This window comes from Oryctolagus cuniculus, chromosome 4 (genome assembly GCF_964237555.1).
Source record: "Oryctolagus cuniculus chromosome 4, mOryCun1.1, whole genome shotgun sequence".
Classification (NCBI taxonomy): domain Eukaryota; kingdom Metazoa; phylum Chordata; class Mammalia; order Lagomorpha; family Leporidae; genus Oryctolagus; species Oryctolagus cuniculus.
The window spans coordinates 125,408,819-125,436,725 of record NC_091435.1 but is presented as its reverse complement, the minus strand read 5'-3'; the positions used below and the strand labels follow the sequence as shown (position 1 = coordinate 125,436,725).

At 41.8% G+C, this 27,907-nt stretch overlaps 1 protein-coding gene across 13 annotated transcripts in view; it reads right to left on the bottom strand.

The window, feature by feature from the left end:
• Nucleotides 1-27,907, bottom strand: part of PLCH1 (phospholipase C eta 1) — a 300,525-nt gene that overhangs the window by 31,172 nt on the left and 241,446 nt on the right. For 12 of the 13 annotated variants that reach the window (XM_070072611.1, XM_070072610.1, XM_070072614.1 and 9 more), the window contains 2 exons: nt 18,299-18,406; nt 5,672-5,833 (listed from right to left, as the gene is read on the bottom strand). In XM_070072611.1, coding sequence (XP_069928712.1) covers nt 5,672-5,833; nt 18,299-18,406 — 270 coding nt within the window. The remainder of the gene's footprint in view (nt 1-5,671; nt 5,834-18,298; nt 18,407-27,907) is intronic. The other variant, XM_051818723.2, reaches the window with a different exon arrangement.

The window sequence follows — 27,907 nt, the reverse complement described above, 5'->3', positions numbered from 1 at the left end:
AACCACATAACTGGAATAAATGTGGGTAGGCAAAACCAATTAAAATCACAAGGCTGCGAAGGGCATTTGCAAGTGACCATAAACACTAGTCAAAGATATAATTTAGGCATCAGAGGGTGGGAAGAGTCCAGGAATTGGTTGGAAAAAGATAAGTCCAGCATTTGCTGGAGTGGTAGGGGTGAGGGGTTCACAGGGTGATATTAGTTAAGTATTGACTAGTTCATGTGTGTTCATTGTCTTTGAAGAACTATTAATGCTGATCATTAACTGTTCAAAAACTCTGGAATTAAAAAGGTAACCAGATACGATCATGGAAGTAACACTTCTCTAACTTAGGGATTCAGTTCTGCCACTGGGAAGCTGCATATACATTGGCAAGCCTCTTCTCTTGGTCTCAGTTTTCTTATCTGTGGAATGGGGTAGAAATGAAGCAATTAACCTATGAATATCTTTCCACCTCTATTGGTAGAGGGAGCATGCCATTTACTGTCTAAAATAGAACCCTTTGAAAAATTATATGGGGCACTTTTAATAGTAATTACTCCAAGACAACAAAGCAAAACTATCTCAGGCAAACTGAAGTATGAGGTCCCCCATATATTAGGCAACTACTATATCTCAAGGATAATGATAAGTGTGCTATATATATTCTCATTTAATATATACAACCATCCCAGAGAAAAGCATAATTAAAATTCAACTTTACAGAAAAGAAAAACTGAAATATAGTGAAATTAGATAATGTACCCAAAGTTACAAAAATAGTGACAAAATAAAGAGTCTATTTAGCTCCAAGTCTATTCTCTGGCTTCCTTTCCTTCCCCAGCTACTCCCCACACAAGAGATAGATGTCAATAAATACCTATCTCCAGTTCATAAATTGACTGATTGATTGATTGATTTGAAAGGTAGAATGACAGAGAGAGAGAAAGAGGTAGAGTGAGAGACAGATATATAGACACCTTCCATCCCCTGGTTCACTCCCCCAAATGATCACAACAGCCAGGCCTGGGCCAGGGCAAAGCCAGGAGCCAGGGGGTCCATCCTGGTTTCCTACATACGTGGCAGGGGTCCAAGTATTAGGCTATCTTCTGCTACCTTTCTAGGTGCATTAACAAGAAGCTGAATTAGAAGCAGAGCAGCTAGGACTGCAACCAGGACTCTGATAAGAGATGCTGGTGTCTTAAGAAATGGCATAACCAACTGTGCCACAACACTGGGCCCTATATGTCTCCCTGAGCATCTGCACCGAATCTTTCACTGAATTCATGGATAAGACTTTGTCCCAGGAACCTGGCAAGAACAATAGCAAAGCAAATAAAAGTGATGTAGACACTGTCCTCACAGGACTTACATCTAATGGTGGTGACAAACTGTTACAATCCACTGTGATAAGATGATAATGGGGAATGTTTAGGGCACGCGGAGGCCACCTTAACTTGAGGATTAAAAAAGACTTCCAAGAGGATATGATGCAAAAGCAGAAGCCTGAAGATGAGTAGACATTATCTATGTGACATGGGGAATTACGTTGTGGCCAAGAAGCAATAAGTACAAAGCCCAGGTAGTAAGACCATGATAGTTTCCAGGAAACAGAGGAAGCAGACCTGTGCCTGTATGTATTTGTACACACATGCATTGGGCAGATGAGTCATCGCTTGGTCCAGAACATAAAGAGAGGATCTCATGGGCTACATCTCTGAATGTAAACCTTTTCTTTCAAACTATGAGCCAACTTCGATAGATTTTTTAAATATTCATTCATCTGTTTTTGAAGCAGAGATAGAGACATAGATAAACAGCAAGTTCCCACCTGTTAGTTAACCCCGTAGATACCCACAATGGCCATGGTCATATCCACCGCAAGGAAATCAATCCAGATCTCCCATGTGGGTGGCATGGACCCAATTATTTGAGATATCACTGTTGCTACCCCAGGTCCACACTGGCAGGAAGCTGGAATAAGGAGCCAGAGGCAGATACTGAACCCAGGCACTCCAATATGGTACACAGGCATTCTTATTAGTGTCTTAACTGCCAGACCAAATGTCTACCCCTTAAAAATTATTTTTTGAGAGACAGAAAGAGAGAATAAGAGCAAATGAGAGAGAGGCAAATCGACAGGCAGAAATCTCAATTGGTTAACTCGCAAAATGCCTGCAACAGCTAGGACTGGGGCAGGTGGAAGTAGAGACCCATGAACCTAAACAAGGTCTCCCAGATGGGTGTAGAGTTCTAACTACTTAAGCTATCACTTCCTGCTTGCCAGGGTAGGAATTAGGAGGAAGCTGGAATCTGGAGCAGAGCTGGGCACTCCACTATGAGAAATAGGCGCCCCAAGCGACTTAACCGCTACTCCAAATGCCCACCCTGAGCCAACTTTGAGTAGCTGAAAACAGGGGAATGACATGACCAGATGCACATTCTGAGCTAGCACTATGGTAGTGGTATGAATGAGAGATTGCAGGGGGCAGGGCAGGGCAGCTGAGAGCTGGAGAAGCCAAAGTAAAGACTCATTACGGTGATCCAGGAAGCAGCAGTTCAGATGTAAAGAAAGGAGCAGATCCGAGAACACTAAAGAACTCCCCCTTGTGTTTACTCAGTTCTTCAAGCCGGGAGAAGCTTTGTTTTTGTTTTTCTGCAAGGTTGCCCAGGGTAACAGTAAAAGTATATACCATACAGCATTGCTGAATGATGATCTAGAAAAAAGCAGCTGGAGTGATGTGCTGCCCTGAACCCCACTCACCACATCCTTGGCTTTGGGTCAAGCATGCATCTCATCTGTCACCGATATACTTGTCTCAACAGTGCCCTGTTTTACTTGTCCACTGGACCAAAACCATGGGTTTAAAAGTTACATTGAAAACCCTGACACTTCACAGCCCAGCCTATTGAGGTTCCATTTACTTTACCCTCTCCTAATGCCCACTTCCAGTCACCTAAATTAAAGAGAAAGGAAAAGGAAAAGGGGGATACATTTTGCTTTATGACATCCCTAAAATCTGAGGTTTCTTTACCATTTTACCTGGTGGGGAAATAAATTATCATTAGGCTCTCTTCAATGAATAGCAAAAGAAAGATGGGTTTAATTTGTTTTCTTAAAAAAATAACCAAAATCTGTAGCTGTCTTTCTAACTGAACTAATCTATAATGGGGAAAATTCTTCTCCAAGAGCATGAGAAGAAATGACTGGGGCCCAGATTAGCCAGAGAGTTCACTAAGGACAAGAAGCAGAAAGGAAGGTAAACTAACCAAATGTGATTTTATAGGTAGTTGTTGGTTGAAAATAAACGGCTGGAGGGGGAGAGAGGGAGAAGCTTATCACTATTTGTAGACATTTTAAGAACATCTGGGCCGGCGCCATGGCTCACTTGGTTAATCCTCCGCCTGTGGCGCCGGCACCCTGGGTTCTAGTCCCAGTTGGGGCGCCGGTCCTGTCCCGGTTGTTCCTCTTCCAGTCCAGCTCTCTGCTGTGGCCCAGGAAGGCAGTGGAGGATGGCCCAAGTGTTTGGGCCCTGCACCCACTTGGGAGACCAGGAGAAAGCGCCTGGCTCCTGGCTTTGGATTGGTGCAGCACACCGGCCATGGCGGCCATTTCGGGGGTGAACCAATGGAAGGAAGACCTTTCTCTCTGTCTCTCTCTCTCTCTCACTGTCTAACTCTGCCTGTCAAAACAAACAAACAAACAAACAAACAAACAAAAAAAACGAACATCTGAAATAATAAACTATCAGAGCAGTCAGTAATGTTGTAACTGACCTTTGGTTGCCTCCCCAATATTCCATCTGCCCTCTAACATGCAGTTTGGAAGGAGCTGACCTTGGCGTCAGTTCCAGGTTAAGTTCTTACTGGAATTGGTATACTGGTGTTATCCTGTATCCTTCCTAACCATTGTTTCAGGAAGGATTAATTTAAGGTTTTGTGTGTGAGCTAGGTTGCCCAATTGGAGCTAAGTATGAACTCTGAATTGTTGGCTGAGCCGGATACAGTGACTCAATCTCCAGACATGGAGTAAGCACCTCTTGGGTTTGTTGGCAATCATCTGGCAACCACCAAGGTAGCAGAAGCAGACATGGGATGACACTAATGGTATGGAGGGACAGCAGAAAGGCAGGTCTCTGACAATCCTGCACCTCTTGATTAGGCCCACCCTGAAGACCACTCTGCAAATTTGCCACTTACTTAATCCAACATATTTCTTCATTACTTAAGTCATTTTGAATTAGATTTTCTATGTTTGGAGACCAAATAGATCTGAGGAACAACCCAGTGGTTGAATGACTGGTTACATTTTTATAGGATCTTGGGAACAACCGCCAATGTAAAGTGGTCACTTGAATACCAAGGTGCTGCTTCTAAATGATTTTTCACTTGGCCTGAAGATGCCTGAGCTCTGGAAGACAAACAACAGGAGCATGGATGGCTGCTACTAGCTTTCTCAAAAACCACAGGGATCACCTCCAGGACACAATAAATGTCCTTGATGACCTATAGTTGTAATATCAAACAATCCATTTATGAGAAATACTCTTCTTCCTCTCCCATACATGATATTTTTATTATGAATTAGAGTTAATTTCTCAGCAAAAATGCAAGCCATTCATTCATCTAACGATGATTTGTAAAGGTCTTACAAAGTTCCAGACATTGTACAAATGAAGATAACAGTGATTATCAAGATTGACACAGTCCCTGTCTTCATAGAATTTACAGTCTAGTTGGAAATACAGGCATTAATCAAGAAACTTGGGAACATATAGAAAAAACTTTCATAAAAACTTTTCATATAGAAAAAACTTTTCATATGAAAAGTTTTTTCATAAAAAAACTTTCATAAAATAGACTGCCATGGAAAATATAAAGGGGATAGCAACCTAATCTAGGAGTTCAAGGAAGTACTCATTAAGGCCATCACATTGAAGCTTGATTTAAGAGACCAGCCAGCAATTAGCTAGCAGATGTAGGCTTGGAATGTTCCAGGCAGAGAAAATGGAATACTAGGAAGACTGTGTCAAATAAAGACCTTTGAGGTTGGTCAAATGTGGGAGACAATAGAGCAGGACACGGGGAAGCTCTGACACTGGAGAGAAAGGCAAGAATATTACCATGCAGGGCCTGGAAGTCATGGTTGAAGAATTTGCCATTTATCCAAACCTCAACTCAAAGGCACTGAAGATTCTCAAACACCAGAGTGACAGGATTATATTTATGTTTTTAAAAAATCATGCTTTTTTTCCGAGTGAAGATGAGATTGAAGAGAAACAAAAGAAGTCTCGGTGAGAGTTGAGAATTGTCTAGATTAGAATACAGCTACAGAGAAAGAGAGAGCTGGGAGGCACATTCAGGAGAGGCAATCAATTGGGCCTGGAGGCGAGCTGAACGTGGAGAGGTGGGTGGGTGAAGCGTCTTCCCTCACCAGAGCATGTGCTGGGAAGATCCCTGGATGCTGGGCTCTGTCCTGGTGGTCCCAGCTCAAAAATAATCCAGTATTTGAGTCATTCTACCCCAGAACAATCCATGTTTAACTATTTCTCACATCATTTTGCAGCAGGAGATTGTCATTTTTCAAGCAAAATGAGGATAGGAAAGTAAGAGACATTTTCACAGGTGACAAGTGATTAGAAACAAAATACAAGGTGCCTTGTTTTTCTTGTTGGAGGACATTGTGTACCTGCTTCAGGTGTGCATTTAAACCTTCATGCGTGGCCTTCAGTAGAGCCCTCACTGTGAAACTATCAGGATCTTCTTTGTCTCGAATTTGAGATTCTTTTAACAGTGACTCCAGTTTTTTCCTTATGAAAGATTCCACCTGATGTTCAGTGGTCCCGTTATTCTGGAAAGAATTAAGTAATGCAAATGATTTCCCTTAAGAAACTCAAAATCAATTAGAATATACCCTTCAATCAAGCCAACATTGCTTTTACAATTTCATCCTCTCTCAGTGGTACTCATTGTAGCATTTTGGTCCTGCCCCTAACAAATCTTATAATAACAATAATTACTATTTATTAAGAACTCATTCTGCCAGCTAATTTTCATGTAACTGCATTCAATACTCAAGAACTTTATACAGTTTTATTACCCTTTCTCTTTCAGTGATGAAGAATCTGACACTTAGAGAAACTAAATTGCTGCTATGCTTAATTGTTCCCTCAAAATTTATGCAGTTTAGTCCTCAAAGTTTAATGGTATTTATAGGCAAGGCCTCTGGAAAGTAATTAGGTTGGTTTAGGTCAGAAGGGTGGAGTCCTTGTGGTTGAATCTTGGTGGCTTTTGAGTAAAGAAGCCACACAGACATGGACAGACACACATGTTCCTGTCATGACGTGATGTAGCCACGGGAGGCCCTCTACAAAGCCTGCATCATGCTGTTAGGACCCTGCTTCTCAAGAACTATAAGCCAACATAAACCTATTTTCTTTATAAAGCAGGCTGCACCAAGTACTTCATTATAGTAATAAAAAGCTGACTAACACACTTATTCAAAATTACAAAGCTGCTTTTTGGCAATGGGTTTGCTGCCAGAATAGAGGTGCTGTGAAAACCATCCCTAAATCAAAGCCAACATGGGAAAGGAAAAGACTCTTATCCACATCGTTATCATCAGTCATTTAAATTCTAACAAGTCCACCCCTCCTGGCTGTCTGATCCAAAAATGTGGTGGCATCAATAAAAGGACCACTAGACAATTTGAGAAAGAGGCTCCAGAGATGGGAAAAGGCCTGTGTCTCGGGTAAACTGAAAGTCAAGTGTGAGCATGGTATCACCATCAACTTCTCTCTGGGGAAATTTGAGACCAGCAAGTATTATGTGGCTATCAATGATGCCTCAGGACACAGAGACTTTATCAAAACATGAATGCAGGCATATCTCAGGCTGACTGTGCTGCCCTGTTGTTGCTGCTATGTCAATGAATTTGAAGCTGATAACTCAAGAAAGGGCAGACCCTCGAGTGTGCTTCTGGCTTACACACTGGGTTTGAAACAATTGTTGGTATTAGCAAAATGGATTCCACTGAGCCACCCTACAAACAGAAGAGATACAATGAAATTGCTAAGGAAGTCAGCACATACATTAAAAAAACTGACCACAAGCCTGACATGGTAGCATCTGTGTCAATTTGTGGTTCATGCTGTAACAACATACTGGAACCAAGTACTAATATGATGTGGTTCAAGCAAAAGTCACCCACAAAGACAGCAATGCCAGTGGAACCACACTGCTGGAAGCCCTGGATTGCATCCTCACACCAACTAGACTAACTGACAAGCCTCTGCATCTGCCCCAACAGGGTGTCTACCAATTGGTGGTATTAGTACTGTCCCTGTGGGCTGAGTAGAGACTGGTGGTCTCAAACCCATCATGAAGGTAACCTTTGCTCTAGTCAATATCACAACTGAAGTCCATTAAAACGCACTATGAAGCTATGAGTGAAGCTCTCCCTGGGTTTAATATGGACTTCAATGTCAAGAAGATGTCTGTCTGAGACGTTCACTGAGGCAACGTTGCTGGTGACAGCAAAAATGACCCACCAATAGAAGCAGCTGGCTTGACTGCTCAAATGACTGTCCTGAACCATCCAGGCCAAATCAGTGCTAGTTGTGCCCCTGCACTGGATTGTCACACAGCTCACACTGTTTGCAAGTTTCTTGAGCTGAAGGAAAAGACTGATCATCATTCTTGAAAGAAGCTGGAAGATGACCCTAAATTCTTGGAAATCTGGTGATGCTGCTGCCGTCTTTGATACAGTTCCTGGAGGGCCCAGGTGTGTTGAGAGCTTCTCTGAGTCATTTTGCTGCTCATGATATGAGACAGACAGTTGCTCTGGGTGTGATCAAAACAGTGGACAAAAAGGCTGCTGAGCTGGCAAGGTCACCAAGTCTTCCCAGAAGGCTAAATGAATATAGCCCTAATCTCTGCCACCACAGTCTTAACCAGTGGCAGAAGAACTGTCTCGGAACTGTTTGTCTCAATTGGTCATTTAATAGTAAAAGGCTCATTAACGATAGCAATGCATCATAAAATCTTCAGGAGGAAAGGAGAATGTTTTATGGAACATTTGTTTGGAGGGTTTTTTTTTTTATCTTTTCATACTTGATAGTTTTAAATTATTGATTTCTAAAATCAGTACTTTGTAAAGGAAATAATGACCAAAAATTTGTCACTGAGTTTTAAGCCCCTTTAAAACAGTTTAATGAGAAAAAAAAAGTTATATAACTAGCAAAAAAACTGAGGCAGGATTCCAACTCAGGACTCCAAAGCATTTCCCACTACGCTACAGCATGCTTTACTAAAGAAAAGATGAGGAAAATTTCTGGAGCCAAAGTTTTCTATACGTACATAGAAAAATATGTATATTTTCCAAATTTGCTCAAAAATACACTGTTAAATATAACCTTTATTGAGGGCAAATGAGTGCTATAGAAATTACCAGGTTTGAGGATTGTTATGAAAGAAAATTGCCTTCCTGTGTTCAACCCCACTGATTGACCTGTACATCAAAATTATTTTAAGATCACAACTAATTTCAAGGGTTTTGGAAAACAGAGTTACACATACATTCAGATAATAAGTCATAAAACTTTTAACTAATCAAGGAACATAGGTTTCCTTGAAGTTTGCTTGGCACAGCTGTTTGGCCACCTGGTTCTGCCTGACACCACTGGGCTTAGCATCTGTATACGCTTCTCTGCTCTTCCATTGCCTCCACACTTACTTATGTCCAAAACCTTCTGTATATTCTTTAACACGCACAAAGTAAGGAAATGGGTGCTCTTCCACAAAAACAATTCCTACATTTTTCATAAAAGCTTAAGACTCTCTCACTTGCAAATTTATTTCCAGGAGGTTATTATATTTGAACCCTGCAGAATGGTTACATTTCCAACATCAACTCATTTTCATAAAATTCTATAAGCACAGATCAAGATAAATACTACAAGGAGAAGAATGGAGGGAAGGAAAGAAGGAAGAAAGAGAGAGTGGGAGGATGGGGTAAAAACGTAAGGAAAGAATCTACATCAGGATAGGTACAGAATTTCCCTGTATTAATATCACACACATTAATCCATTAACATGTACCCAATCAACAAGGCACTTCACTGGAGACCCTCAGGCCCTGATGACATGCACAGATGGAGAAGAACTGGCTATTGACATCCTTATGCTAGGAAAAGGTAATCCCCAAACACCCTACCCCAGTCTGCACAGATGACCAGTGTAACAGGTTCTGAGAAGGAACATGGCATTCTCACCTAAGTGGCCAAGGTGGCCTCACAGAACAGATGGGAATTGAAGGGGCTCTCATGGAACCGTGAGGAAGCTACGGGATTTCTTGTCATCCACAGTTCCAGTGAAGAATCTACATGAATAAAGCATGTTCTGTAAACACAGGAATGCGTGAGCTATCGGGAGCAGGAGTTGATGGAGCAGGGTGGTGGCAAAGAAAGTACTTAAAAGAATAGAGGGACTTGAAAGGCTTTCTGGATAAATAAGAAGTAGTGTTTTGGAAATAAAATTAACCTGGCAATGAGTACTCAAGAGGAAGGGTATCTGCAGATGTAAAGCCAGGCACATGGTCCCCACTGCAGGTATTAAGCACTTAGTCTAGTATGCTGGGGGATTTATTAAACATGAGGATTTGGAGCAAAATGCATTGTACAAGGAACAAATACATACTGAACTCCTGCTCTATCAGGTGTCAGGTGAAAAACATTAATAAGAAACAACCCCACTGTCACAGAACCCACCGTGTCACAGAGAATATCAACATATCAATGGATAACCACACCTGCAGGTACAAGTAGAGTGACCAGTGTAAGAAGGGTCATGGGTGCACACAGGAGGGAACTTTACCCTGCCTCTGGAATTCAAGACTCAAAGAATAGAAGACACCTGAGCCAAGTCTTAGACACTAGGTAGATCAATTTCCTGTGACCTCTATAATAAATTACCACAAATGTGGAAGCTACAAACAACAGAAATGTATTTTTTTTAAAGTCTGGAGGCCAAAAGAATGCAATTAAGGTGCTGCACTCCTTTAGAAGGTTCTAAGGGAAGAGCCTTCCCTGCCTCTTCCAACTGGTGCTGGTTCCAAGCAACTGCTTATGGCAGCAAAACTCTAATCTCTGCCTGGATCTTCTCATGGTTTTCTCCTGTGTGCCTCCCCCTTCTTTCTGAGTCTTCTCCTCTTCTTGTGAGGACAACTGTCATTGGATATAGGACCGACATCTATGGTCATACTATACTAAACACACCCACTCTCACTGGATATAGGGCCCAGCTGCTTAATCCAGGTTTATCAAGGATCCTGAACTTAATTACATCTACAAAGACACTGTCTCCAGACAAGGTCACATTTATAGGTACTATGGGTTAAGACTTGGACTTGTCTTTTGATGGGCACAATTCAACCTATTACAGTGAATAAGAGTTGATCATCTTTAGAAACATGCCAGGGATTCTAATTCAATCCCATCAAGGTGGCATGTACCAATGCCATCTCACTAGTCAAAGTGATCAGTTTCAGTTCATAATTGATCATAATGATAGGATTACGTGTCAAAGGGATCACATAAACAAGACTAGTGTCTGCTAATACTAACTGATAGAATTAAAAAGGAGAGAATGATCCAACATGGGAAGCAGGATACACAGCAGACTCATAGAATGGCAGATGTCCTAAACAGCACTCTGGCCTCAGAATCAGCCCTTAAGACATTCAGATCTGGCTAAAAAGCCCATGAGAGTTTCTCAGGCATGGAAAGCCAAGACACTGCGGCAAAAAATGACCTAAATGAAAGATCTCTGTGAGTGAGATCACAGCAGAAAGAACGGGCCATCAAAGAAGGAGGTACCTTTCTCTGAAGGGAGGAGAGAACTTCCACTTTGACTATGGCCTTGTCTAAATAAGATCAAAGTTGGCAAACTCAAGAGGCTTCCATAGCCTTGGCAGCTCATGACAAGAACCTCAGGTGATTACTGACATCATAAATAAGAGTGTCAGTTGGTAAAGTCAACAACAGGAGTCACTGTGCACTTACTCCTCATGTAGGATCTCTGTCCTTAATGCGTTGTACTACGTGAATTAACGGTATAACTAGTACTCAAACAGTACTTTATACTTTGTGTTTCTGTGCAAACTGTTGTAATCTTTTCTTAGTATATACTACGTTGATCTTCTGTATATAAAGATAATTGAAAATGAATCTTGATGTGAATGGGATGGGAGAGGGAGTGCGAGATGGGATGAAGCCTCTATATGGGGGGAAAAAGCCGCTATAATCCAAAAGTTGTACTTTGGAAATTTGTGTTTATTAAATAAAAGTTAAAAAAATTACTAACTCATTTGGGATGCAAGCAATGATGTTATATAAATCACACAAAATATTGCCTGGAATAGTCCAGTTGTAGAAAGATGACAGAAATCATACTCAAAGCTTTGAGATGTATGTACAACAGAGACTGAAGACTGAATGGCATGCACAAAGAAAAATGAAAATTGGAATAATATATACAAAGAGGTAAATAATATCAACTCATAATTCAATTGTGTTCATAGTATATTAAAACAATGAGTACCTACATCATATATGATTAAGGATTTCAGAATATAAGAACATATTTAATATCTGTATGTCTATATTTTGATCTCTATTCATTAATTTTGTGTATTCTTTTTGCTCAATTGCTGTATGAATAAATATGACCCAATCAAAAAAAAAAAGAGTTGATCATCTGACAAAGGGTACGAAGACAGCACTTCAATGTGAGCAATGCATGAAGAAACCAAAAGTATCAATAAGAACTAGTTACGCTGTGAACATAAAGAGGCACAGGGAACCATAAGGACCGGAACCATAAGCAACAGACTGTGTATTGTGCTAAGGCCCACAAAGCACTGTCATATCGACCCTTCTTTTAAGCTCCCTAACACCCTTTAAGGAAAGCACTAATGTTAGCCAAGTCCTACTCATAAAGACACAGAGGCAGAAAGACTCAGGAGTGGTCCAAACACCTGTCTCTGAAATGGCTGAAGTGGAGCTTAAACCTAAGACTTTCTATTTTTGAGATAACATTTTAAACTTACATTATCATCAAAGGCTTAATGCTCCACTAAAATAAAGAGTTCAACAAACAGTAGAAAAGACCATAGTTCAGCAGGAAGATAGGCAAGGGCTATAAATAATAATCAAATGAAAAGATGTTCAACTTTACTTACAGAAGTAAATTTTAAAAGAGTCACAGATCATTAAAACTATAAACAACCAATATTCCCGTCATGAAACTTGGGAAATGAATCATGACAGCCTCTGTATGGGAAACAGTAGTTTTCACTTGAGATTTAAAAAAAAAAAAAAGATCTGAGAAAAGAACTTCAGGTCTGTAACCACCAGTGCATGAGATCAAGTGACCCACAGCCCAGTAGGAAGTGCTTTTTTTGAGAGGATAAAAAGAGAAAGCGAGTAAAAGCACTTTGCCAGGGCTGAACTGAATGCCCCATATAAGCATCCATTTCCTTCCCTTGCTCAGGACCTCACAAGAGTCAGAGAGAGTAAGCAGATGAACTGTGGCCATTCTGCCAGAACACCGCACTTGTCAGCAGGACGAGGTCAGAAGCACTAAGCCAGGGCTCCCGGGTGCTGGTGAAATAATGAAAGCTTAATGTAAAAGCTATAATTATTCATTTCACACCCTCTAAACACTGGGAGTTGCTAAAGGCATGATATCTCTGCCTGTTGATCTATTTCTTCTCTGTGATTTACAGCCCATGAAAATCAGCAGCCACAGAGACCAAAAAAAATGTGTGGCTGAGGGTTCCTCACTCTGTTATCCTTCAGTTTTGGAAGCCAATTGCACCACTGAAAGAAAGCTCAAACACACATCTGAACTCAAGATCTACCACTCACCGAGCTGTGTCAAGGACCACAGCTCAGACCCGAATGCATGCTGGGACTCCAGAAAGATCATCAAAAAAAAAAAAAAAAAAAAAAATTAAATGATAGACTTATTTTGATGAAAAAAATTTTTGAAGTCCGTGCATAGCTATCAGGCCAATGACATCACAAAATCTGACCTGGAACCAGGCACTGGGATTTGTGAAAGCTTCTCTGTCATTTCAGTGTACAGCTAAAGTTGAGGACCTTTGCTTTAAAACACACATGTGCACACACACACACAACACAGCAGGGCAGGCATCCAGTGTAGTGGTTAAGATGCCACTAATGACATCCACGACCCATATTGGAGTGCCTAGGTTCCAGTCAAAGCTCTGTTCCCAATTCCAGCTTCCCACTAATGGGCATCCTGAGAGGCAGCGGGTGATGGCCCAAGTAGTTGGGTCCCTGACATACATGTGGGACGCCTCGCCGAAGTTCCAGGCTCTTGATTTCAGACTGGCCAAGCCATGGCTGTTAACAAGCATTGGGGGAATGAACCAGTGTATGGGAGATCTTTTTGTTTCTCTCTCTTTTATGTGTGTGTCTCTCTGCCTTTCAAATAAAATGAAAATAAACAAAAGCTTGGAATATCTCCCAATGCTTTATTTTCCCTTTTGGGTAGGAGTCTGGAGACAGAAAGAATAACATATTCGCTGACTTTGGGGATGCCTTATAGCTTTTCAAGCCCATACCTGGAGGTCTGGGCTGAAGAACAGCTGCTGTTAGCTACGGGAGTACATTTGTTCTAGTTCTATGCTGTCCCCAGCCTGTTCCCTCAGCTCAGTCACAGCACATTCTTCTGTTCAAGTCGTGTTAGGTACTGGAAACAACTGGAATCTCCCAGTGACCCTCCCGCTCCCAGCCTTGCTGCCAGAATGTAGCCGCGTGCCTAGCTTGTGGGTGTTCTGTTCTGGAAAGAAGCTTCTCTAAGTACCGATATGTTTTAAAGCAACCAGATTCATAATCCTTCTTAAAGTGGCTAAAAGCATAAAATGAATGATTTAGGAAGGACAACGAACCTGTACCTAATGCAGTGATATGAGAGGGAAATGGTGAAAATGTTGAGTGAGAGATACATACACAGACTGAATAATAGTTTCAGAGTGTTTGTATAACACACAGTTGCTACACAACTACTGTTCAGGGCTCATTTAGAAGTCCCTGGAAGGCCTACTGCTTAAGGGACAGGTTTCACGTAGGAAAAAGCAAGCTGATGTTTGTGCCTAGGAGGCTGACTAAACACAGAGAGTGCAGAAAAAAGACCTTGAGTAACTGAGCAGAAAAGGAAGAGAGTCAGTGCAGTTGAAATATGAGGCACACTGGCATCAGAGGATCCCATAAAGATGAATAATGGTGAGCTGGCTCCGGAATCAGATCAGTTAGATTACTGTACTGAGGCTGAAAGGAAATTGCCCCTGTGTCTTTGAGCTGGATGGTGCTTGGGTCACTGAACACACTGGCTTTGCTTTGTGCTTTACAGATCACAAGCCAGATGTTCCCTATGGCTGAAGCCACAGAAAAATAAAAGGCAGAAGCTTAGAGGGTTCTACAAATTCAACAATTGAAATCATTTATTATATAAGCAAACAGCTTACTGTGTGGTTGCACCATTTTACTTTACTTAGAAGCAGCCACAGATTAAGAGGAGCCCTGCCCTTCTCCCCAGCTTCCAGCATCGGGAACCCCTGAGCCCAGATCCTGCTTCTGACCTTTGCGCTTGCGGTTTGCTCTGCCTGGAACATTCTTTCCCAGGTATCAGCATGGCTAATTCTTCATTTCTTTCAGTTTTTGCTTAACTGTATCTTCTTTTTTCTTAAGATTTAATTAATTTATTTATTTGAAAGGCAGAATTACAGGGTGGGGAGTGGTGGGAGAGAGAAAAAGAGAGATTCCATCTGCTGGTTCACTCCCCAAACAGCTGCAACAGTCAGGGCTGGGCCAGGTGGAAGCCAGGGGCCCAAGTACTTGGGCTATCTTCTGCAGCTTTCCCAGGTGCATTCGCAGGGAGCCACACAGAAAGTGGAGTAGCAGACTCTAATAGATGCCCATATGGGATGCTAGTGTTTCAGGTGGCAGCCTAACCTGTTGTGCCACAATGCCGGCCCCTAAATGTATCTTCTATATGACCCCTTCCCAGGACACACAACTAAAGCTTCAACAGATCCTTCACAAGGGGCACGTGCACGTATGTACACACACACACACACACACAAACACACACACACACACACACACACACGTCTTTTTCCTTTAACAATTATCAGTATCTAGAACACTATATATTTCACTTATTCATTTATTCACATTTTTTTTTGTCTGTCCTCCTCTTCCATTAATGTGTAAGTTCTAGGAAGCCAAGGATTTCTGCCTGTATGATTTACTGACCACCCCCCAACACCTACAACAGCAGTGAGCACATCTCCAATAGGAGATGCTTAATAAGTTAATGGATCTGCAAATGAACCTTGTACAGCTCAAGAAAATTTGGGTTCCAATGTCCATGAATTGTCAGTTAAAATCTTTATTTATTGCAAGAATTCAGATATAGATCCAACCACATTCTATTAACTTAAAACTGCGGTTAAGATCTTCCTCTAAGGTAATTATTGATTCACATAAGCTATACACAGGATATCCTTTTGCAGAAACATGATCAGGCATATTTATTTTCATTTATTTATTTGAGAGGGAGAGAGCAAACGCGAGAGCTAGGTGACTAAGGGAGCTCCCATCTTATGGTTTACATCCCAAATGCTTGCATTGGACAGGGCTGTACCAGGCCAAAACTAGGAAACACAATTCAGCTCTCCCTCACGGGCAGTAGGAAAACCACTTCTTCCCCCAGCGTGTGCATTACAAGGAAGCTAGAGTCTGAGGCTGGAACTGCATATTGAACCCAGGCATTCCACTAAACTACATGACTGCTCCCAATCAGGCATATTTAAATTTGCCACTCAGATAAGGCATTTGCACTCTCCGTTGACAATAGGACTATAAGCTGACTGATTATAGATAACACTTTGATTTTCTAAACATAGAATTGTCTTTTTCTCAGAAGAGCTCAAAAACAGAGTAAGAAGTTTGAAAGGTAGAGTAAAAGCTTTCTATTTTTCCACTAGAACAATGGCTTCTTTATTTTCTCTCCCGAAGTATAAAAAAAAGGCATCTATAAGCCATTACAGTTAAGGTGCTGTCTGCTTTCAAGTCAAAGAATGCAAACGAAAGATCATGTTTACTTCTAAGGAATGGTGTTCTAATCATTCTACTTGTATAGGATCATGTAAATCAACTAACAGACTCTGAAGAGGACAGGAACCCAGCTGGATGTCGCACAGGTGAATAATGATTTGTTTTTCAAACACTGTAGCTCACTCTCAATGGAAGTTTATAGTTACGGATATTTACCTTAGAAATTTAGAAGGTTCATGATATTACAAGAAAAATAATATAGGTGGGTGGATTTAAGACCTGGAACAACTCAGCCCGCAGTGTAAGTGACTACAATCTTACCGTTGTTACATTTCTGCCACTCATTTGCCCTAACAACAGCATTCCCTACACAAGTAACTTGGTGGAACCTCTCTGTTTCCCCTTTCAAACGAGATATTATCTCTGAAGATGGCACCCAAGAGATCTGAGAAACAAGTAAAAAAAATGATGAAAACCAGAGGTAAAAATCTGGTTTATAAAATAAATCTAAATTATTCAAAGTCATAAGCAATTAACCACAAAAAGAGAAAACGCTTACATCTAGAGGAACAAGAGAAACTATTTAAAATACTTAACTATTTTCAGCTCTGTAAATCTGTTTAGATTAATTTTCTGTAGCCTATTAGTGGTATTTAATTGAGCTAATATAAAGTTCCAAAAGGCAAAAGATTAAGGCAGGTAGCAAAGGCTCCTTTTCACTTCAAGCTCAATCTCTCCACTTTACCCCCTTTAAAATGCATTAAAACCAAGAAACAAGTGGCTACTGAGACTTCAGTTAGCACTGAGCTCTTGTCCCCTTTGAAAATGATGCTAGCTACCTGTGTCGCCGCCTGGCAAGGCCTCACCCTTAGTGTTCTCTGAGACAGCCGACTGTCAGCGGTGGACTCACTGAACCCAGGGCACTGAGGTGAACAGGAAGAATGCACAAAATGTCTCTGTTTTTGTTTTCCCTTTCAGAGGGCAGACTAATAACCCTGATTTTCAGAGGACTACCACCATTGCAGAAATGAATTTCTAAACCCTGCACCAAACAATTGATTGTGTGTGCTTCTCTTGGGCGCCATGCAATTTTGCAACTGTGTGAGTTACAGAAGCAGGGACACATCCCTTTAAACTTTTTAGGTTTGCATTTCCTTGGATTCATCTGGCAAAATGGAGCTTTTATTAAAAGGCAGCTCCTTGATCTAGGAGAGGAGTCTGAAGCTCCAAGCACATGACAAACTATCTATGCCACTTTATTTAAGCTAATTAAAGATTCAGCCAACAGTGTGATGCCTGGAGAGGTTTAGAAACCTCTGGCCCAAGGCACATTTCCATAGGGAGGGATGGGCATTCTAGAGAAGCAGGCCCAAGTGCGTTTCGGGTTCTACGAGCCAGCCTTGACAGGTAGCACGGAAGGGCTGTTAGTTGAAACCAAGGAGGCAATGCTAAAGTTAGCTGACTTCAGCAAATAAAATGACATTCCCAACCACAGTTTGATTTCTCACCAAACTGAAACAGGAGAGAACTTATCTCCGGAGAGGGAGGTGGGTTCAGATGGATTAATCACTAACATTCCTTCCAAATCTAAGGCGCAGGATGGTAGGACCCCTTCTCCTCCCTTCTCCTCGAGGAAGAAAACAAACAAACAAAAAGGCTAAAGGCAGAAATGGTAGGGTAGCAGGGGCTTTCTGAGAAATACCACAATGCAGCTAGGTCAAATGCAGCAATTCATATGCACACAGGTATGACTTTATGTGATGGTTCTATAAGCAGTGCTATAGCTCTAAGATATCCAATCAAAAGTTGTATAACTGATTATGTATTAGAAAACTTAGAGTTGTTTGTGCTAGGGTATATAAGACAATGCCCTGCTTTGTTCAGGGCCCGGAATTTGGAGACCAAACTCTCCTCTGGACCTGCCAACAAGAATAAAAGCTGTTTTCCTGTTGCGAGCCTTGGTGTTCCTGCATCTTTGTCCAGGATTCCTGCTACATTTCACTCAACAAACTGAGTGGCTATGTGCCGCACACAAAGTAATTTTCAATAATTATCATTTCCACGTGACAGCAACCATTTGTGAGGATTCCAACATGTGAGCAATTTGGAACCCTACTTTTGTTATGCCAGCAAATTGAGTGTAAAAAAATATGGCCAAGTTTCTCACTTACATAATGTAGTTTGAATTTGCACTCGTCTTCGATTTCATCTGCACTGTCCTCATCAGAGACTTCCCCTTCCTCTGCATCATCGCCAAGGTGATACGGCAACTTCTTGCCCTGAAATGGAACAAAACATCCCCATTTAAGGGTGAAAATCAATTTATAACAAGCAAAAATTGGAAGTAACCCAAATGTCCACTGATGGATGAATAAACAAAACATTGTACATACACACAAGGGACTATTACTCAGTCTTCTGAAATTCTGATAACATAGATGAACCCTGAAGGCATTATAGTAAATAAGTACTATGCAGACACAGAAAGATAAGTATTTTATGATTCCATATATGAGAAATATAAAATAATCAAATTCATAGAGACAGAAAGTAGAAGCCAGGAGCTGGGGTGGGCTGAAATAAGGATGTGTTGAGTGAGTGTCGAGTTTTGCAGGATGGAAAAAAGAGTTTTAGAAATTGGTTGTACAATAATGTGAATGAATTTAATATTACTGAACTATAAACTTTAAAACTGTTACAATGGTAGATCGATTTTTTGTTATGCTTATTTTATCACAATTAAAAACTATTTTTTAAAAAATGAAAATAAAATGGATTATCCCTTGGCTAATCAATTCCTCAGATCGACCAGAGGACAAATTAGGGGCAAAATAAGAGAGAAAGAAGAGACCAGCATTGTGGTGTAGCAGGTAAAGCTGCAGCCTGCGATGGCAGCATCCCATATGGGTGCTGGTTCAAGATCCAGCTGCTCCACTTCCAATCCAGCTCCCTGCTAATGTGCCTAGGAAAGCAGATAAAGATGGCACAGGTATTTGGGCCCCTGCACCCATGTAGGAGACCCAGAAGAAACTCCTGGTTCCTGGTTTCTGCTGGCACAGGCTGGTCCCTTGCAGCCATTTGGGGAGTGAACAAACAGACAGAAGATCTCTCTCTCTCTCTCTCTCACACACTCTCTTTCTCTCTCGCTCTCTGATTTTAAAATAAATAAAACTCTGATTTTTAATAAATAAATTTTTAGAGAAAAAGAGAGAAAGGGACTATGAAAAAAAGGTAGTCTTATTACTTTCAATAAAATACAGTTAATTAGGAACACAAGAACAGGCTTCTTTTCAAGAATATCTACTTCATCACAACAAGCCAAGGTCTGAATACTGGTACCCCTAAAATTCCTTTGTTGGAACCTAACACTGGACTTAATGATATTAAGAAATTGGAAATGATGGCATCACAAGGGCTCCACTGCCCCTTGCACCACATGAAGACACAGCAGATGCCATCCATGAGAACAGGCGCTCACCAGTCACCAACTCTGCCAGCGCCTTGAGTTCAGACTTCCCGCCTCCAGGATTCCGAGCTAGACATTTTTGTTTACAAGTTACTCATCTAAATCATTTTGTTATAGCAGCTCAAAGGGACTAAGACAACACCCAACAGGCTAGGGCTCCTAAGAGCAGCTTGTTCTCCTTAGCAGGTTAAAATTGCCCTAAACACTTGGTTGGCATTTAGAAAGTCTTTCTTGCACAGAGAATCCAGAAACCACTCTCTGCCCTCAGGAACAAACCAAAGTCCTTTTGAAAGAGAAGATCAGCATATGTTTCAAATGTTTATTTTCATCTACTTGAAGGGTAGAGGGAGGCCAGGGAGACAGAGAGAGAAAGAGAGAGATCTTTGAATCTCTGGTTCACTTCCAAATGTCTACAACATCTGGGTCTGCACCAGCCTGAAGCCAGGAGCCCAGAACTCCATCTGGGTTTCCCACATGGGTGACAGGAGCCCAAGCAATTAAGCCATCATCCTCTGCCTCCCAGAGTGATTTAGCAGGGAGCTGGATCAGAAGCAGAGGGGCCAAGATTCGAACTGGCACTCCAACATGGGATGTGGGCATTCCAGGTGAAGCTTCACCAGCTGTGCCATAATGCCTACCCCTAGACCTCTCTTAGCTTACCAACACATGTTTGAAACCAAGGACTTTTTGACAAAAGAAAATTCTTACAATGAAATGGTAAGACATTCAAGCTATAGAATTATATATACAACATGACTCAGTGATGTATAAAAACACAAGCAAAAGTCCAGGAGAAAATATGATCAACTGTAGTAATTAGTAACTGTCTCTGGATAACAGTTCATTTCTCCTTTCCTACATTTCCCTAATTTGAACTCAGGAGAAATAAAAGTATAAATAAGAGCAGCAGAGGGCAAGGACCAGGGGCCTAGTAAGGGCCTCTAGGGCAGCTACCAGCATCAGGAAGCAGAAAGGAATATCAATAGGATGTTCAATTTTTCCCAGAATCTCCTCTAGGGTAGAGTGAAACAGAACCAGGCTCTGAGGCTAAGCAGCCAAGGCCACTGGGGTGGGAAGACTTTAAAATAGCACCCAGCGTCTCCTACCACCTGGTAGTCACATCTTTTTCTAATTCCTTCCCCTTGAGTGGATTGGACCCACTGGCCCACTTCTAATGAACAGAATCCAGCAAAAGTTATCAGAGATGGCAGAGACAAGGTCAAGGAAAGGCTGTGCCTTCTTTCTTTCTTGCCTCCCTACTCTCTACTTTCTCAATATATTCATATATTCTCTCTCACACATGCAGGCACACTCTCTCTCTCTTCTCTCACTCTCTCCAGCCAGGCAATGGAGAGACCCACATGGCATGGAACTGAAAGAAGACCTACTGACACCTAAATTCCACCAATGTGAGAGACACTGAGCAGAGGACCCAGCAAATCCACACCCAGGCTCCCGACTGACAGACACTATGAGAAAATAAGTGTTTGCTGTTTAAGGCCACTAAGTTTGCGAGTCATTTGTAATGCACCAAAGATTCCTAATGCAATCACTAAACCAAAATCATGGGTTAGAACTAATTCAGTGAAAATACAATTGCCAGCACAACCAAGCCCAGAGCTCATGGCTTTCAACTCTATCTTCCACACAATGGACATCAGAAACTACTGCCAGAAATGCTGTCCTTGGGCCCTAACAATAGCTGCCACCACTTCTGCCACCCTGCTCAAGGATGGGTTCAGCTTGGGTTCCCTTTCCTAGTTTCTGCTTCAATGGCTTCTTGATAGGATGCCTACCCCCTAGTTCTAAGAAGGGCCATAAAAACAAATGTATAACATTTTGGCTACCATAGGGTATTCCTTAAAATATAGGGGTGGATTGAGGGCTGGTGTTGTGGCACAGCAGCTAAAGCTGCTGCCTGTGATACCAGTAACTCATACGAGCACCACTTCATGTCTTGGCTGCTTCACTTCTGATTTAGCTCCCTGCTAATTCTCTGGGGAAAGAAGCAGAACATTGCCCAAGTAGGCTCCTGCCACTCATACAGGAGACTGGATGAACCTCCTGCTCCTTGCTTCCACCTGATCCAGCCCTGGCTTTTGTGACCATCTAGGCAGTGAACCAGCAGATGGAAGATCTCTCTATCTCTGCTCTGTCTCTGTCTCTCCCTCTCTCTGTAGTTCTGGCTTTCAAATAAATAAATCTTTAAAACAAAACAAAACAAAGGGATGGAGAATTCCTTACACACAGAAGGATGTTCATGTGCTTGACAGCCCAACATGATGAAAAATTTTGAAATGTTATCTGAGCCTGCTATCCATGCTGATCTCTAAAGTCAAGCTCCAATGACTTTGAGGGCTCCCGCACCTCATACAGTTATTACCCCTTTAGCATTCTATATCTCCCGCTTATGTATCTCCTCCCTCTAGAGGACCACAAGTTTAATCCAGATTTCAGAGAAATCTCCCTATCAATTTTCCTGTACTCTTTTTTTAAAATGATTTATTTTATTTATTTGAAAGGCAGAGTTACAAAGAGAGAGGGAGAGGGAGAGGGAGAGGGAGAGGGAGAGGGAGAGGGAGAGAGAGAAAGAGGTCTTCTATCCATTGGTTCACTCCCCAGATGGCTACAACAGCCAGGGCTGGGCCAAGTCAAAGCCAGGAGCCAATTTTTCCTGCACTTTCAAAAAATATGTATTAATTTGTTTGTTTGAAAGGCAAAGTGACTTGGGGTGAGGGGGAGGGGACATCTTCTATCTGCTGATTTACTCCCCAATGCCTGCAACAACCAGGGCAAAGCCAGGAGCCTGGAACTCCATCCAGGCCTCCCACACGAGTGTCAAGGACCCAAGTATTTCAGGCAATATCTACTTCCTTCACAAGTGCATTAGCAGGAAGCTGGATGAGAAGCAGAGTAGTGGGGACTGGGCCCGTACTCCAATATGGAATGCAGAGTCCCAACGGGTAACTTAATCCACAGCACAACTTCTGCCACCTTGCACCCTCTTTAATACCCAAAGCTCTTGATCTTGGATCCTTACTACAATGATGGCTTTAAAGCAGATTAAAATAATGTATATAGTGAAAACAAAATCCGTAGTATAATCCAATGCAATTTAGGTTCTTGACTATTTTCTTCTACTTATAGAGGAGCATTTATAAGATTTTTTTTATTTTATTTGAAAAAGGCAGACAAACAGACAGAGAGCTTCTATATACTGGTTTACTCCCCAAATGCCTGCAACAGTGGGGTTTGGTCAAGCTGAAACCAAGATCCAGGAACTCAAATCTAGATCTCCCACATATGTGGCATGGACCCAAGTATTTGAGCCATCACCTGTTGCTTTTCAGGGTACACACTGGCAGAAAACTAGATTGGAAGCAGAGTAGCTGAGACTTGAACACAGGCACTAGTAAATGGGATATGGGCATCATAAGCAGTGTCTTAATCACTACTCCGAAGACTCACCCCACTTGCATGATTGAAAGGTGGGCTCTGAAGCAGACATTTAGCCTACTGATTAACATGCCCAATTAGATGCCAGCATCCCAGGTTCAATACCCAGTTCCATTGCTTCTTGGCCTTTTGGTCAAGATCAAGTGAAATACCCAATTCCACTTCTTTTTATTTATTTATTTATTTATTTTTGACAGGCAGAGTGCACAGTGAGAGAGAGACAGAGATAAAGGTCTTCCTTTTTGCCATTGGTTCACCCTCCAATGGCCGCTGCGGCTGGCGCATTGCGCTGATCCGAAGCCAGGAGCCAGGTGCTTTTCCTGGTCTTCCATGGGGTGCAGGGCCCAAGTACTTGGGCCATCCTCCACTGCACTCCCGGGCCACAGCAGAAAGCTGGCCTGGAAGAGGGGCAACCGGGATAGAATCCGGCGCCCCGACCGGGACTAGAACCCAGTGTGCCGGTGCCGCAAGGCAGAGGATTAGCCTATTGAGCCATGGTGCCGGCCCCAGTTCCACTTCTGATTCCAGCTTTCTGCTGGTGCAGACCCTGGAAGGTGGTGGTGATGGCTCAAGTAATTGTGCTCCTACTGCCTACATGGGAGACCTGGATTGGGTTCAAGTCTCCAACCAAGGGCAGCCCAATTGTTGCAGGAATTTGGAGACTGAGCAAGTAGATGGGAGCTCTCTTCATCTGCCTGCATCTGTCTTTGTGTGTGTGTCTGCCATCAATAAAAAGTTATTTTTTAAAGGTTTGATTGGATATAATTTGCATGTCATTAATGCCAAGGTATCTCAGAATTAAGGTATTTATTACTACCTACTATTTTAGGTCTTACTGATATGGAAAACTCCTAGAAAATGAACTCACTGTCCTTTATTTTGGAGGTCATTTGTAGAGTAATAGGATAATAAGCCATCACCAAACATCAGGTATCCAATTAAGTGGAGACCAAACATAGCCAGATACGGAGAGAAGTGAAGAAATAAACCTCTTTTATTTATTCATCCCTAACTATTGATTCAGTTAACTGTTTTTTGAACACGATGGCAGACACAAAGATGGTCCTGTACACAAGACACGTACAATGTAGGGAAAAGCAATTCCCTCTTTTCTTAAAAATCTCATTTACTTATTTGAAAGACACAAGGAGAGAAAAATACACAGAGATCCCATCCACTGTTTCACTCCCTAAATGCCACAACAAAACCAACGAACTCAGTTGAGGTCTTACACATGTATGGCAGGGTTCCAACTGCTTGAGTCAGCACTTGCTGCCTCCCAGGGTCTGTGTTAGCAGGAAGCTAGAGTCAGCAGCCAGAGCCAGGCATTCATCCGAGGCATCCCACTTGGGACAGGACATTTTAAGCTCATATATTAATTGCTAGGTCAAACAACCACCCCCCTTCTTTGGAAGTAGAATCAAAACCAGCAATGTTTTCAAATGTTCAGAACAGAGCTAACAAACATGAACAAAAACATCACCAAGTAAGAAATGATAATCCTTAAGTGATACAAATGGTTGTAACCTGTTATGGTTTGAATCAGTAGTTTTCTTGTGGCCCAGTAGTTCTGCAGCAAGGTTTGTTGCGCAAAGAGCAAGTCATCATCTCTACCACCACCTCTCTCTCCTTCTTGACTTAAGATGTGACTCCTTGGGGCCGGTGTTGTGGCATAGCAGGTAAAGCTAACACGTGTGGCGTCGGCACCCCATATGGGCACTGGTTTGATTCCAGGATGTTCCACTTCTGATCCAGCTTCCTGCTAATGTGCTTGGGAGGGAAGCGGAGGATGGCCCAAGAACTCTAGCTCCTGCACCCATGTGGGAGCTCCTGACCCCTGGCTTCAGACTAGCCCAGCTCCGGCCATTTATTTGGGGAGTAACCAGAAGATGGAAGAAAGACTTACTTTCTCTCTCTCTGCCTTTCAAATAAACAAATCTTAAAAAAATTAAAAAAAAAAAGATTATTTGACAACTTGCCCTGATGCAAGCTCCCAAAACTGCCAACAAAAACTGACCATCTGCCATGGGGCCCTCACCAGTCACCAGGCATTTGAATCTTCTGCACTGTGAGCTAAAGAAAGCTTTTTATTTATCTGTAGTCTGCAGCAGGCATTTTGTTACAGTGAGGAGCAGCTGACTTACACAATACTTCAGGACGGAAAGGGAAATGCCACCATGATGTCAGGGGGTGGTGAGGAGGCAGGGGAGCAGCACTAAGCTTTCATTCCCCTTCAGGCAACGTGCAAAGGTGAGGGAATAAAAAGAGAAAGCAAGAATCTCCCTCATTTTCAGTCCTTTTAAGATTCTATTAAAAGACCCTGCATCATGACGGCCATATTCTCAACCAGCTTTTTCCATTCCTGGATCTCAAAAGTACTTTGCATAGGAAATAGTAAGAAAAGCAATACAACAGCACGTCTCACCAATAAAGTTACTCCTAAGGAAAATTATAGAGCAAATTTGTGACTTTGTGGTTTTTAACAACAGTACAGTGTAGATATAAACAAGAAGTGACACAGTGAAACAGGTATTCCAGGGGTGGGAGGTGGTCTCTTCCTGATTTATACTCTAGAATTAGGTTAATTCAAACATGGTATAAGGAAGTATGGCTGGGACCGGCGCTGTGGCTCACTTAGTTAATCCTCTGCCTGTGGCACCAGCATCCCATATGGGCACCGGGTTCTAGTCCTGGTTGCTCCTCTTCCATTCCAGCTCTCTGCTGTGGCCTGGGAGGGCAGTGGAGGATGGTCCAAGTGCTTAGGCCCCTGCACCCACATGGGAGACCAGGAAGAAGCACCTGGCTCCTGGCTTCAGATTGGCGCAGCGCTGGCCATGGTGGCCATTTGGTGAGTGAACCAACAGAAGGAAGACCTTTCTCTCTGTCTCTCTCTCTCACTGTCTATAACTCTACCTGTCAAATAAATTTTTTAAAAAAGGAAGTATGGCTAACACTCAGCTTCAAGTTATCTGCCTACCTGGCTCCAGAAGAATGGCAGTTGCTCTGTGCTTCACATTTATAAAAGTAGAAACCTTGGATCATGCAATAAGAGTTGCTTTTAATAAATCTGGGCAACATTACAGTTTGTTATTATTTTTGTTTATAAGCAACTTTTTAGTTTTGGGGAGATTTATATACTACGGTACTTAACCTTCTTAGAAAAAATGCAATTAAAAGTATGAGTTTCTTTTGGTGTAAATTTTCTTCATAAACATGGAATATACATATTATAAAAAATACACATGATTTCAAGTGTTCTTGAACTAAAATACAGTCATAAATTTTAATTTCATTTTCCACCGTCTTTTTGAGAGTTGTATAATGAATTTTCCACAGACCCAGACAATCTTTCAGTCTACACTACTGCACCCTTTTCAGTGAGTGCCTCAGACCTACTGTCTCTGACTCACGCTGGTGCTCATAGGCCCTGGGACATTCAGTACCAAATGACCCAAACTCAGTTTTGCAGAAGGGACTCAATTCATATCAGGTACCCACTTTAAGTTCCACCATCCAAAAGCAAAAGATTCTATTCAAATGAACTTATTCTGTATTGAATCTACTGACTGCTGGCTGAAGAATATTTAGAAAACAGGAAACATTACAGGACTACAATGGTGGCATTTCGTTGTCTAACCAGGAAATCGGCTTTTACCATTAGGGTTTGCATTTAGAGTGACTTAGGTAAATTGGCCTTAATGTTACCTCTTGTATTATTTGAAGCTGACAACACCTTTTGGATGGACTCAGAATCCATTATACTCAAATGATACAAAAACAGGCTTTGACAAATTCTAAACAAGAATATTTTATATTTTTTCCCACATGCCGCCCACCATTAAAGCTTGCAATGAAATGAGAAATGACATCATTTCTTTGACTTTCCTACTCTCTCCAATATGATACATGGTTAATTATATACATCCCCTTTAAATAAAATACAAACCAGTGTGTTAGTCTATATTTGATTATTATAATGAGATGCCTGAGGCAAGTTACTTTATCAAGAAGAGTTTACCAAACTCACAGTCTTGGAGAATGGAAGTCTAAACTGCATGGCGCAGGTGCTTGAAAGAGCCTCCCCTTACTGCCTCATATCATGGCAGAAGAACCTATTTCTGTGTCTGTGTGGCCTCCCTTGTTCTCCTTATAAAGTCACCAGGGTGCAATCATGAGTGCTCTACCCTAGTGGTTTTATTACGTTCTAAAGGCCCACATCCAAGCACTATAGCTGGATTAAGTTTCTACCCCATCAAATACCATAACATATGACTTTGAAGATTAAAGTCATGCATCAGCTCAGGGGGACAAACCTTAAAACCTTATTCAAACCACAGCACCCAGTTTGAATATTAATACTCTATTGCTCTTTTTAGGTCCTTAATCTCAAAACAAAACAAACATGCAAGGTGGTTTTGGACCAAACACCTAGACTGACTGGAATTAAGTAAAATCAGAAAGCTAGTGATCTGAAAACTCAAGGAGCTATTTTTTTGGCTCTTCTTTGCATTAATAATATGCATTCAGAGGATCTGTTTATGAAACGCTATTCTGTCCACTTCCTGCTCCTTTGCAGGTACAGGAGTCCTGTGGGGCACTATGTCTGTGCCTCTGCTCCTCTCTGAAGCAAACGCTTCTTATTCACATAACCAAGACTGATCAACCATGACGACTTATTTTTTTTTTGACAGTTATTGGAGCTTGAAATAGGAGAAAAGAAATCTGAAAAAAATGCTATCAAAAAATGGACACAAGGAGCTTCCTCCTCACCTGCACCTCACATAGCTATACACTCATTCCTCTGGCAGCATGAACTGTTCTAGACTAACATATTAAACAGTTAGCTTACAGTACTGAC